Source organism: Equus asinus, chromosome 13, assembly GCF_041296235.1.
Source record: "Equus asinus isolate D_3611 breed Donkey chromosome 13, EquAss-T2T_v2, whole genome shotgun sequence".
NCBI classification, from domain to species: domain Eukaryota; kingdom Metazoa; phylum Chordata; class Mammalia; order Perissodactyla; family Equidae; genus Equus; species Equus asinus.
In genome coordinates, this window is record NC_091802.1 from 45,784,243 (window position 1) to 45,797,343 (window position 13,101).

General features: G+C 38.4%; 1 protein-coding gene across 5 annotated transcripts in view; it reads left to right on the forward strand.

The window, feature by feature from the left end:
• The window catches only part of TLK2 (tousled like kinase 2), a 109,865-nt gene that overhangs the window by 80,199 nt on the left and 16,565 nt on the right, over positions 1–13,101 (forward strand). For all 5 annotated transcript variants that reach the window (XM_044744267.2, XM_070483438.1, XM_044744266.2 and 2 more), the window contains 4 exons: positions 3,545–3,611; positions 4,651–4,748; positions 6,377–6,458; positions 10,882–10,973. In XM_044744267.2, coding sequence (XP_044600202.1) covers positions 3,545–3,611; positions 4,651–4,748; positions 6,377–6,458; positions 10,882–10,973 — 339 coding nt within the window. The remainder of the gene's footprint in view (positions 1–3,544; positions 3,612–4,650; positions 4,749–6,376; positions 6,459–10,881; positions 10,974–13,101) is intronic.

The following is a 13,101-nucleotide window of genomic DNA, read 5'->3' on the forward strand; positions in this document are numbered from 1 at the left end:
TTTATTGATGTGCACTGTGAGATACCACCCTCTTCCCCCAAAATACAAGTGTCCTATTGAATGCCACTGGAAGAAATGATAAATTATGGAGATTGCTAGAGCTTAAGCTTTCTATTTAGTTATATCAGTGAATTTGCTCAACTTATATAAAAGCCGTATAAAATTAACTCATTTCCTTAGTCCTGATCTTATTTAGGGATTTTGAATGAGAGGAAGAAGTAATGTGACTTCACTTGACATCATGATCTTTGGCCACTCTTATAACTAATGTGATGTCAGTGTGGTATTCAAATGATGTAATTGCTTGTGTGTGTAGTTCTAGGTTATGGTACGTTGGTATCATCTTATGGGGATTATCAGTCTACTATTTCAGACTGAAGAATGCACAACTGAAGAATTCTGTTTGCTGGTCTAAAGAGCACTTAGTTAACAGTCACTGACTTAGGAGTAAGCTAAGAAAAATAGGTATTATTTTAAGAAAAGCATATTTTCCCAATAAGCCAAATCTTGACATCACCAGTATTTTTTCCTGTTCTGAGGATCTAAGGAAAACACTAGTATCTTAAATTGCAGTGTAGTCATCTTTTTCACTGCCAGGCAACAATTATTATATAGCTGTCATGAATAGGAGGGGTAGAATATTGTGGGCACAGAAGCCTTCCTTTTCCACCCCAACACCATGTCGGATTTCCCTAATCATCAAATTCTTGATCACTAAGAGAATCTTCCTCTAGGACAGGAATTGGCAAGCTTTTTCTGTAATGGGCTGGGTAGTAAATAACTTTAGGCTCTGCAGGCCTCTGTTCCAACTACTCAGCTCTACAGCTGTAGCCTGAAAACAGCCACAGACCATACATAAATAAATGGGTGTGGCTGTGTTCCAATAAAACTTTATTTATTTATTTATTTATTTTTAAGATTTTATCTTTTCCTTTTTCTCCCCAAAGCCCCCCAGTACATAGTTGTATATTCTTCGTTGTGGGTCCTTCTAGTTGTAGCATGTGGGACGCTGCCTCAGCGTGGTTTGATGAGCAGTGCCATGTCCGCGCCCAGGATTCGAACCAACGAAACACTGGGCCGCCTGCAGCGGAGCGCACAGACTTAACCACTCGGCCACGGGGCCAGCCCCTCCAATAAAGCTTTATTGACAAAAACAAACTGTGAGCTGAATGGCCCACAGCCTGTAGTTTGCCAACTAGGCAGGAATTACCAGTTAGAATTGGCATGGGAAATAAAGCCTATATGTTACTTACCTATTTAAAATATTTCTTGTGCATACCCTGAACATATTTAAACCATCACCTCTGTCTTCAAGAGGCTTTCAAATTAAAAAGGAAAAAAAAGATCTACAGGTAATGGTGTAAGCAGTCTTTAAAGAATTGATGGTAGCCATTAAGTCAGTTTCTGAATTGGATGATTGAAATTTAAAATATTTTTTTTATAGAAGCAGTCATTGGTGGTATAATCAGTGTGTCTGTAGTGACTACATTGATTTTTCAAGGGAAAACAAAATTTTGTAAAGCTGTCATTGTGGAATTCTTTAATTGAAATTTAGTTTCAGGTCTAAAGATAGCCACAAATAAAAGATAATGATATTGTATATTTATTGACTAATATGTCTTTTGCCTTTTATGTTTTCTATCAGTTCACAAAAACATATTAGCCCATAATCCACCTCAAGTGTAATAGTACTTGTATTACACTACTGTTAAAAGTCCATGACATCCTAGAAATATAGCTTTCTTCATTCCAGTGGAAAAGGTAGCTTAACACCCGTTCTCACCCCATACATACGTAATATGTTGGGGAGCTTTTTGCTTGACATTCATTTAGTAAGTCTGTGTTAAATGCTATTGTATGCTCAACCCTCTTCTGGACACTGGGCATACAGAGCTGAAGGATACAGCCCCAGCCTAGCAGTTCACAGTTTATTTAGGGGAAATGAACAGATGAATAAACTAATAATTACATTAAGTATAGTGATGAAAGTATGCACAGTGAATGAGCTTGGAAAACATCTTCATTCTTATAACTCCGAATATTTTAAAACTAGATTCTAAATAAAAATAATTTCTTTCAGAAAGTCCAAGTAGTAGGCTAAGATTTGAAAGATTCTCCAGGCAAGTGTTATACCCATTACTCTGATCATTGTCTTCTTTTGTTACTTTTGTATTTATTTTATTCCCTCCAGTATTACTTGAAAATTATTTAATGCTGGTGCATAAAACCGTTGGCTTAGGAATAATAAAGAAGGCATAAGTTGTTTCCTTGCCATAGAGCAATAATTAGAATTCAGTTTATGCCAGTAGTGTGTCAGTGAGCAGTTGCCATCTGGAGTCCTGTGTGAAATCCAAGCTGGAAGACCTTCAGTCCAGTTTTTAATTAGAGTATCTGTGACTTGGCTCATTCCTTTGGCCAGAAGCCAAAACAGTCCTCTGAAGTCTTGGAGTGAGCCACGTTGTGTTTTCCTCCTATTGAGCCTATTTCAGGCAGAGAGAATTCTTAACTGTGATTTTTCGTTTCTCTCTTTTTCTACTGGTGTGATATGGAGTAATGGATATAGGTGTTTCTACAAATACGAAGAGAGAGGTGTAATCGCCCTAGTGGGCGTCTTTCTTGCTCTTGTTATTCTTTTTATTTTCTTTTAGTCGGACCTCACAGGTTCTGTTTTGTAGCCCTTCCTGGTTGATAGGATAGCTGTTTCTTCTTTCTCCTGCTGTTTAGAATATATCTAAACAGTAACATCTAGTAAATCTAGAACTTTGAAGTATATGTGTATGCTTCTAGAAAGTGAAGAGAGTAAAGATGGAGGAATAAGGTATCACTTCTTACATGCTCATTCTTGAGATATGAGGATGCTTGGGGTAGGTGGAGCATGAAACAGGTGATTACCTATCCAGTCAGCCCTTTGAGAGTTGTGTATAAATAGCATTTTACAAATTATAGATTCTTTTCACATTTTCATTTAGGAGTCACAGCAGTTTTGTTAAAATGAGTGTCATTGCTTGCTGCAGTTTTAGGAAACAGAGACTTAACAGGTTAAAGTTGCTTGCCCAATGTCACGTGACCTAATATGTACTTTGAGCCCAGTCCTCAGACTCTAAATTCTGGACTCTTTCCACTCTTTCTTGTCCTTGTTAATATAGTATCAAGGTCTAAGAGTTATAAAAACTAATAAAATCCATTGGCTTCTTATTTTGCCCTTTAAAAAAGAATTTAGGCATATAATTTTTGGCTGCTTCTCCTAGTGGATTTTCATCTGAGTAATGTACAAGACAAAGCTCATTTCATATATAATGTAAAACTATAGCTCACTTATTTTTCTCATTTTTAAAAAAATCAGACCTCTGGCTTTGAAGTCCTTTCACATCACATCTGATAAGTCACAGAAGTTTTCTCTTCTCAAAGGACTGCATGATAATCTGTCTTTTAGCCAGTTTAATGAGAGACTGGATATACTGTATAGCATGCTTTGGCGTTTCTCTTTAAGTAGGAACAGTATGATTTCAAATAATTTGCTGAAATTTCTACCATTATTTTTCAGGTTAACGTTAGCAGAATACCATGAACAGGAAGAAATCTTCAAACTCAGATTAGGTCATCTTAAAAAGGTAAGCATAATGGGACAATCTGTCTGGAGAAACGCAATTTTTAGTTTGATGGTGAAGCTGTTTGGTTATTTAGGCAAATGTAGTAGTTTCAAGTAACTGCAGAAGTCTTGAGTAGTTACTCTCACTGTCACATCTCATGTTTGAGTGGTGGAATTCATGTCTTCCAATTTTTGAGTCGACTCTACTACTCCACCAAATGAGAGTACTTTATTCACCAAAGACGTGCCAGTGGATAATTCTGTATTCCTCAGAAGGCTTCACAAGTTTTTATCCTCATATTAAAAATTAAATGTACAATAAGAGCAGATGGTTCTAAAATTGATATTAAAACTTGTGATATTTTATATCACATAGTAGCTTTTATTTCTTGCCTAAAAATGGCAAAGAAAAGAAGGTCTCGTACAAGTCATAGTGTAACACAAAGGCATCCGCATAGAATTTATTGACGATGTTCACAGAGGCGTCTTAAATGTAGGTTGCTCATCTCTTAAATTCAGCAGCCCATACGTTTGTGGTAGGTGCTCCTTATGGTGGTGATGATGAAGAAGCAGTTAATAAACGCTATTGATGTTTGGTTTTTTTTCTCCTACTGGGTTCTCAGATCTTGTTAAATCAGTGGAACTTATGGCACCAAGTATAATCCATACTTACAAAAAGAATCAGAGAACTTGATTTTTGTCAAAAAAACAAAAAATAAAACAATTGCTGGCCTATATGTGTATACATAAAACTTTTCTGGAGACTTACACCAGAAACTTAACAGTGGTTGCCTCTGAGGAGTGGGCGTGGAGAGGAAGGGACAGGGGCTGGAGGACTTGCACTTTTCATGCTGTGCTCCTCTGTGTGGTTTGGATTTTATTATTTTTCCATGGATTTGTTTCTTATGATTAAAATTCTAGTTTTTAAAAAAATCTTTTTCAATGTAAAACATCTTTCTTTAGCTTTTCACAAGAGAAATGTCTGCTCTTGTTTTGGAAATGAGAATCTGAAAAGGTAGAGTTTCCTGTGTCCTGAGCTATTTCTTTCCTTTTCACTTTAGGAGGAAGCAGAGATCCAGGCAGAGCTGGAAAGGCTAGAAAGGGTTAGAAATCTACATATCAGGGAACTAAAAAGGATACATAATGAAGATAATTCACAGTAAGCAACTTGGGGGTATGTTGGGGTGGAGATTGTTGAGCGCTTTCTGACGTGAATTGAATAGTCTGGAATGATGTTGTCGTTTAATATAAATCTGGTAATGAGTCCATGGTGTATTTAGCTCTGTTGTAGTGTGTAATACAGTTTTATGAACAAAATTATGATTTGTTTTAGTTTAAATATACATAAGTATATTAGATTTGTATATTAAATATATATCTATACATTTAGTATTTTTACACAAGTAGAAGTCACTAAAACAATATGGCTTCGCATTTGTAAATGGTTGGGATTACACTGTATTCCGATTTACCTACAGAGTCTTAAGAAAGGGAAGCATGGGTGACAGTGTGGTATTGTGGAAAGATGATTGGGTTGAGATGACAGCCAGTTTGTTCTGAATGACCTTTAAGGGCTATTCAGGCCTTGGGATTTTAAGGCTCTCTTAAGTTCAGCACATTAATTGTAGATAAATGCCCACGTTTGTTTATAAGTCATTTAAGGGATTGAAACTGCAAAAAGTAGATTGCATTTGGGAAATGGCTTCTATCTATCTGTAACCGGTTCTTTTCCACGTTTTTCTGACTCTGAAACATATTTTTTATTGACATAGCTACAGCTTAGATATTTTTGTTTGGCCAGTGTGAGCCATAGACTTTTCTTTCTGTCACATGGCAGGCAATAGTAATTACCATTATTGAGCACTCTCTATGTGCCAGGCCTAGCAGATAAGTGCCCTTATGTTCTGAGTTTTAATCTTTATAAAAACCCAGTGGCGTAGGTCAACTTTATACATAGATCTGGAAACGGGCTTAGAGAAATTAAGTTCACTTGGCCCAGGGACCCATAGCTAGTGTGACCAAACAAAGAGGTAAACTTGGTCTGCCTGACTCCGAAGCTAACCACCATGCAATAGTGTCTCTCTCCACAGGTGTGCCACTGTCTCAAAGTCAAGATAAAATAATTTCAGGATTGATAGTGGGGCAGTTTAAGATCAGGAACTAGGTAGAAATATTTTTTTTAAGTTATTTTTGCCAGAATCTCTCATTTCTTTGTCTTATTGTTAGAAAATGGCACAAGATGGAATCCTGTCTGGGAAGAACAGTTATATCATGAAGACTTTCTATCTTAAAGACAGATAACGAATGCACATAGAATGTGTGACTCACTTTCTAATCAAATCCATTTTTAAGGCCATGTAAAATGTCTTGTAATTTTAGTGCATGTAGTTTTGGAATGGTGGGAGCACGCGGGCTCTTGAATGGTTTGGAGAAACCAAGTAGCACAGTTTGAAAATCCCTCATTTAGTGTAGTCTCCTCTCCTTGTTTTATAGCAGGTCAGAAAGAGAGGGAGGTCCACAGAGGTCACAGGTCTAATTGTGGCTGTGCTGAGACTAGCACCTGTGTCTCATGGCTCTGCAGCTAATGCTGTGCATTGTAATTGCGCTGTTTCTTTTAACTATGCAGCTGTCTTTATGCTCAGAGTTAGCTATATTGGTGTTGATTGACAAACTGTTAGCAGCAGCTATAATCATGTGTATAATATGTTAGATATTCTTGGAATTTTGCAAATATGGAAGATGTGTAGTCCTTGGCCTTAGGATGTTATTTATTCCCTGTTTCTGCAGATTTAAAGATCATCCGACGCTAAATGACAGATATTTGTTGTTACATCTTTTGGGTAGAGGAGGTTTCAGTGAAGTTTACAAGGTAAGTATGAGGAACTGCGTAGAAAGACTGAGAGTTAAAGAATTGGTTATTACCAACTTGGAGAACATTTAGAATAGTGATAACTGTGGATTGATATCTATTGGTTGAAATTCAAATACTTTAAGAACCTGTATCTTTGGGGGAACTGCTTCCAATAAACTTAAGTGACTAAGTGGATACAATAATTTACACTGTTTTCAAGTTTGAAAAATAAATAATTACAGATTTAAAAAACAGGGAGGAAAAGCAACACTCATTTATGGATAGTGGAATTATGGTGATTTTTATTCTGGCTTTGTACTTTATTGCTCATCTACATTTGCTAAAAATGAGTATGTCTTTTATTTTTATTAAAAATACTTCTTAGGGGGCCGGACCGGTGGCGCAGCGGTTAAGTTCACAGATTTCGCTTCTCAGTGGCCTGGGGTTCCCCAGTTCGGATCCCGGGTGTGGACATGGCACTGCTTGGCACGCCATGCTGTGGTAGGCGTCCCACGTATAAAGTAGAGGAAGATGGGCACAGATGTTAGCTCAGGGCCAGTCTTCCTCAGCAAAAAGAGGAGGATTGACAGTAGTTAGCTCAGGGCTAATCTTCCTCAAAAAAAAAAATTTAATAAAGCTGCATTAAAGTTAGTTCTTATTGGAAAACTTGCTTTTTGTTTAAAAAATGTTCTCATCTTCCAAGTCAGAGCATTTAGTATCACTGGCATTCTGAAGGAGTGTCCTGGCTTAAGAGTGCTTCCGCTGGGCTAGGAAAGTACAGACTGTTATGCCTTTAGTTGATTTTTACTAAATGAGGAATTCAGCTGGTTTTAAACATACCAGCAGATCTGTTATCACGTTCACTAGCCACAGCTTCCTTAAATTTCTCTAGATGTTCCTGGCACCTGGCTTTTAAATGCAGAATTGGTTTATTAAGGGTGTTTACTTCATGGCCCTGGGAATTCCCTCTTTTGTAAGGTACAGCCGTCACTGTTGTGGTTTATATTATGAATGTATGAATTTATGGGAAATATTTTTAGTAAAGTTGTTAGTATTCATTTCAGATAAGAACAATAAAAACTAGTTCTGTTTTCCTTTTTTAAATGTCAATTTTTTTATTGACATATACATAAAATTTACCATTTTAACCATTTTTAAGTATACAATCGAATAGCATTAAGTACATTCACAATGTTGTGCAACGATTGTTGCTATCCATTTCCAGAACTATAATACTGTTTTTGGTGTACTGCGGGGTTTGGTTTTCTAGTATTTTATTCATATTTTTTATCTGTTTTTCTAAGTGGGACTGGCCCATAGTCATCTTTTGTGTGCAAGCCGCATTGTCTAACTTTGATGTCATCATTATCCTAGAATGAGTTGTGAAATTTCTCTTTTCCTATGCCCTAGAATGCTTTGTATTACATGGGAACTGTTGGCTCCTTGAAAGTTTGTTAGAGCTGATTCATAAAATTGCCTGGGTAGGTGTCATTTTGGAGGAAAACTATTTGATCACCTTTTAAGTTCCTTCTGCAAATATTGATCTATTCAAATTTTCTCCCCTTTCTTAAGTCAGTTTTGGTAATTTAATTTTCTGGAAAATCTTCTTTTTTTGAGTGGGGAGGAAGATTAGCTCTGAACTAACATCTGTGCCAGTCTACCTCTGTTTTGCATATGAGATGCTGCCACAGCATGGCTTGATGAGCAGTGTGTAGGTCTGTGCCTGGGATCTGAACTGGTGAATGCTGGGCCACTGAAGCGGAGCATGTGGACTTAACTACTACTCCACCAGGCTGGTTCTGGGAACATCATCTGTTTTATCTTAATATAAAGATATCATCTACCTTAGTTACTTCTCTTTTCATTTGGAATGTTTATTTTTATATTTCTCAACTAATAGGCCAGAGATTAATCAATTTTCTTTTTTCTCTTAAGAATCAACTTTTTGTTTTGTCGACCATATCTACTGCTTGATTTGTTTTCTGTTTCATTAACTTTTGCTTTTAATCATTCCTTCCTTCTACTTTCTTTGCTTTTGTTTGTTCTCATTCTTGAATCATATCCTTAGTTTATTTTTTATTTTTGGTAATCTTTTTATCATGGTAAAAACACATAACATAAATTTAGTGTCATAACCATTTTTAAGTGTACAGTTCAGTAGTGTTAGGTGTATTCATGTTGTCGTGGAACAGATCTCCAGAACTGGTTCATCTTGCAAAATTGAAACTCTACCCATTAATCATCAGCTCTCCTATTTCCACCTCTCCCCAGTCCCTGGTAACCACCAGTCTACTTTCTATTTCTGTGACTTTGACTCCTTTTAGATACCTCATATAAGTGGAATCATAGTATTTGTCTTTTTGTGACTAGCTTATTTCACTTGGCCTAATGTTCTCAAAGTTCGTCCATGTTGAAACATGTGACAGGATTTCTTTGTTCTTAAGGCTGAGTAATATTCCATTGTGTGTATACACTGCATTTCCTTATCCGTTCATCTGTCACTGGACATCTGGGTTGCTAACTCCTCTTGCCTATTGTGAGTAGTGCTGCTTTGAACATGTGTGTGCAAACATCTCTTCGAGACCCTGCTTTCAGTTCTTTTGGCTCTATACCCAGAAGTGGGACTGTTCCTTTTTTAAAGACAAAATTTATTCTTGATGCTTCCCAGTTACTCGTTAGTGAATTCTTTATCCTACTTTTTTCAAAAGTATTCTTCAAATATTTTAACATTTCTGAAATCTAGATGCTTCACAAGGATGTATACATTTAATATAGTTATTCTTTTGCTGTTCTCCACTCTCCAAGTCAGTGGAGGATCACAGTGTGTTGGATTCAGAAATATGGTATGGTAGTTAGAGAAAATGACACTTGTAGTATCATTAGTGCTCTTACAGATTAGGTGGCGTTTAATTTGGCTTTTTATTTAAACATTGGCACCTGAGCTAACATCTGTTGCCAGTCTTTTTTATTTTTCCTCCTTCTCCCCAAAGCCCCCTAGTACATAGTTGTCTATTCTAGTTGTAGGTCCTTCTGGTTGTGCTCTGTGGGACACCACCTCAGCATGGCTTGATGAGCAGTGCCATGTCCGTGGCCAGGATTTGAACCGATGAAACCCTGGGCCACCAAAGCGGAGCGTGCAACTTAACCCCTCAGCCACAGGGCTGGCCCCTAATTTGGCTTATAATGGCTTGAAATGGTTTTCTACTGTAAAGGCGTTGATGATACACATGCTTGCAGGTAGACTTCAGACTCTGTAAGAAAAACAGAGATCAGAAGTTTCCATTTCTGTGAAATAAGATATTCTGTTTGAATTGAGTGGTTTTATATTTTAAAAAATACTGGTATAAATTAGAAGTTTCTTTTATAAGCAACCCTCTCTTGCATGCAGTGCTTTCCTAGAGGTGGCTTACATTTTAAAAAATCTGTAGAACAGTAATTACCACTATTTGCAGACTGTATATCCTGTGCCTATTGCCTCATCTGTTCGTACATTTGTGGAAACTGGCAGATGGGCGGTAACAGTGTTGGAACTGAAGTAGTAAGTTTTTAATCTGAACTTTAAAAGCTAAGAAAAACTATTCCTTCTAAAGGAATTCCTCAATAAATTCTCTTGTATAGGGGAAATCTCCTGATGTATTGAAATGCTCCATACTTTTATCAAATTGTGATTTACACCCAGCATCGTCAAGAGCCGTCTGGTACTGTTTTGAACCCTATGATATAGCTCTACCTAGCTGAGGTGGGACATTGGCGGTCTTTGGAGAAAGCGTCTTCTTCTCTTTGGACGGTGCTGGAGAAGTGACTTGATGTGACTAACTTCAGAAATTGTTGAAATCAAAAAGTGCTTTTTATTTACTCAGCATATAGGGGTGGGACTAAAGGCAGGGCTGTTATTTGTTTTTGTTCCTGTTTTTATTTTAATAAACACAATATAACGTTACAAGGCTGTTTTCTAAACAGACATGGCAGAGAGGTGTATCCTGAGGGGTTATTTGTCCAGGAGGCAGACAGCGTGTGTCCCCAGCATTTGTGGCAGGATGTGCTGTTGAAGCATGTCACATCCCACTGTCAGCCGAGGGGCGAGAGACAGCCTGAGGGAGAAAGGCCCCAAAGAGGACAGATGATGTCCAGAAAGAGAATTGTTAGGAAGTGACTGTTATAGGCATGGGCTGTCTTTCTGTTTGTGGTATCTGCTTGGTTTTATTTTCTAAACCCCTTGGTGCCAGTATGTCTGGAGACTTCTAAATTATCTGATCACAAGTTTCAAGAAGATGGTTACAACTCTGAAGCAAGTGTGTGCTGTGTTGTCGTCTGCTGCTGTTTTTATTGAATAATGTGTTTTGGACTCTGGGTATTTTGATCTCTTAAATAGAAGCTTTAAGTCAGTTGCCTGTAATTTTTGTTATCATTTATTCAGAAAATTTATTCCTTTTCTTTATAGGCATTTGATTTAACAGAACAAAGATATGTAGCTGTGAAAATTCACCAGTTAAATAAAAACTGGAGAGATGAGAAAAAGGAGAATTACCACAAGTAAGTGATACTAGAGTGTCTGATTCTTCAAAATTTAGTAACAATAACTGTAGTTTGAGCACTGTGTTGAGCTTTACATGCATTGTTGTTGTTTCATTTGATCCTCATAACTGTCCTAGGAGGGTGAACAAATTTTCCATCTAACTGATGAGGAAACTGGTGCTTACGGAATTTGAGTAGCGGTTAAGAAATGGCTGAGCTGATATTTAAATCCAGACTTCCCTTAGTCCAGAGCCCGTGCTCTTAGCCTCTCCTTCCATTGTGTCTCTAAAATTAGCTCCAACAAACAAGTAAAGCCTCAAAAATCATTGTTATTCATCTGTAGAAGCCAGCTGAGAGCGTCCTTTAGTGGTCTGGGGTCCCTGGGGAGCTTCGGATGGGACTTTTTCTTCTGCTTCAGTCATTTCAGTATGGAGGAGATGGTGGGGGGTGGGGGGGGCACCTGATATTCCCTGTTGGTACTTGTTTGACTTGTTCAGCTTCAAAGTTTGCTCATGTCAAAGTTTTCAGTTTTCAGTGTCCCACTTACTGTGCTTGCCTCTCTTCAGAATGTCATGTGGCAGCAGCCCTCATCTGTACTTGGGGTGGGGGGTGGGCGAGTGACTTCTTCAGAATGAATAGTTATTACGTGTACAGGTGTGAATTTCTTTGTTCTTCTAGTGTCAGGTTTGCCTGTCCCATGTCCTGTCCCATACACCCCCCCTTTTCGAACACTGGAGTTCATTGCTCATTTGCTTTGGAGGCCATGCAGACCTAATTTGCTGTTAGGATCCCCACTGGGCTTAATATTGTTTCCTTATTGTAGGTAAAAGTACTGAATTAGACATGTCCTACCCCTGAAAGAAGGAGACAGCCCATTTTGATATAAACAGCCTGTCTCCTTTCTATAAAAGCAATTTTATTTTATTCTTAGAAACTAGGACTTTGGAGGGAAAAAAGCAGTGGACTTTGAAGTACCTTTAGTTGACTTCTAAATCTCAAGGGGGCAAATAAAGCATTTCTACATCATCAACCAATTCTTGGGACACAGACCAAGGCACCTCTTGCTTTATCCCTGTTGTTCATCAGGGTCCCAGGAACTCTTCCTATTCCATGCAGATTGACAGTGGTGCTCAGCACTGGAGAAGAGAAGGTTCCTGTGGCATTAAGAGAAGCAGGGCTTAGCAGAGGTGGCAAAAGGGATGATAGGTGATTTATGCATGGCACCCTGCAATGTGTATCTTACGTGACAGGCAGCTGCAGTCCAGATGCTTCTGAGGAGCAGTTACATTATTATAAGTACATTCCAGTCACTTGACGTGCAGGGACGAATGGCACGCTGCAGTGAGTGCCAGAAGCACTTCAGAGAAGGAAACCACATGTTGTTCTGACCAGCTATAAAGGAGAAATGTTTCCATTATATTGAGACTCTCAGAGTGCCTCAGGGTGTTGGAACAGTATATGCTTCTCTTCAAAAATGCCCTCTAGCTCTCCTTGGAGCCTGTTCTGTATCTTATGTGTGCAGAGACCACCCTATATCAGTTGACTCTACTAGGGATCAGCCTTGGGCAGCCTTGAGAAAATAGTTCCCACCCCAGGGTTTATACGTATTTTGCCTAGTCTCAGTATCCAGCTTTTAGACTGACCTTAATCAGAACTCACGTTGAATACTGTAGTTACTGCAGGTGAGTGTTCTGCTCACTTTAGCCTTTTGAAATAGGGAGAGATTGAAGCCGGGACCATGTACCTCCTTGATGCATTTGGCAAGCAGTTTGAGTCCTGATGGGTATGGATTGGGTGTCTTTCTTGCATTTCTCTACTATACAGAGTCATAGAGCAAGTGAAGGTAACTGTCTCATATTTTCTGAGTCTGTCGGTCCAGCTCCAGGCTCACAATGGTGCCTTGCTACTCTGTTTCCTCAGCAGAGGTGGGAATCATGACACCTGAGCACCTTCTGTGGAGCCATCTGGGCAGGGGCCATCTCCCAGTTGACAGACATACTGGGGAGAGGGTATGCAGAGTTCTGTGAACTCCATTCATCCTTGAGGGGAAATTCTTAAGCCCTTCTACCCTTCTTTGAAAGATTTTGCTTGTTAAGTGGTATGAAATCATATTGGTGGATTTCAAAGCACAGGTAGTAGTGGAAGT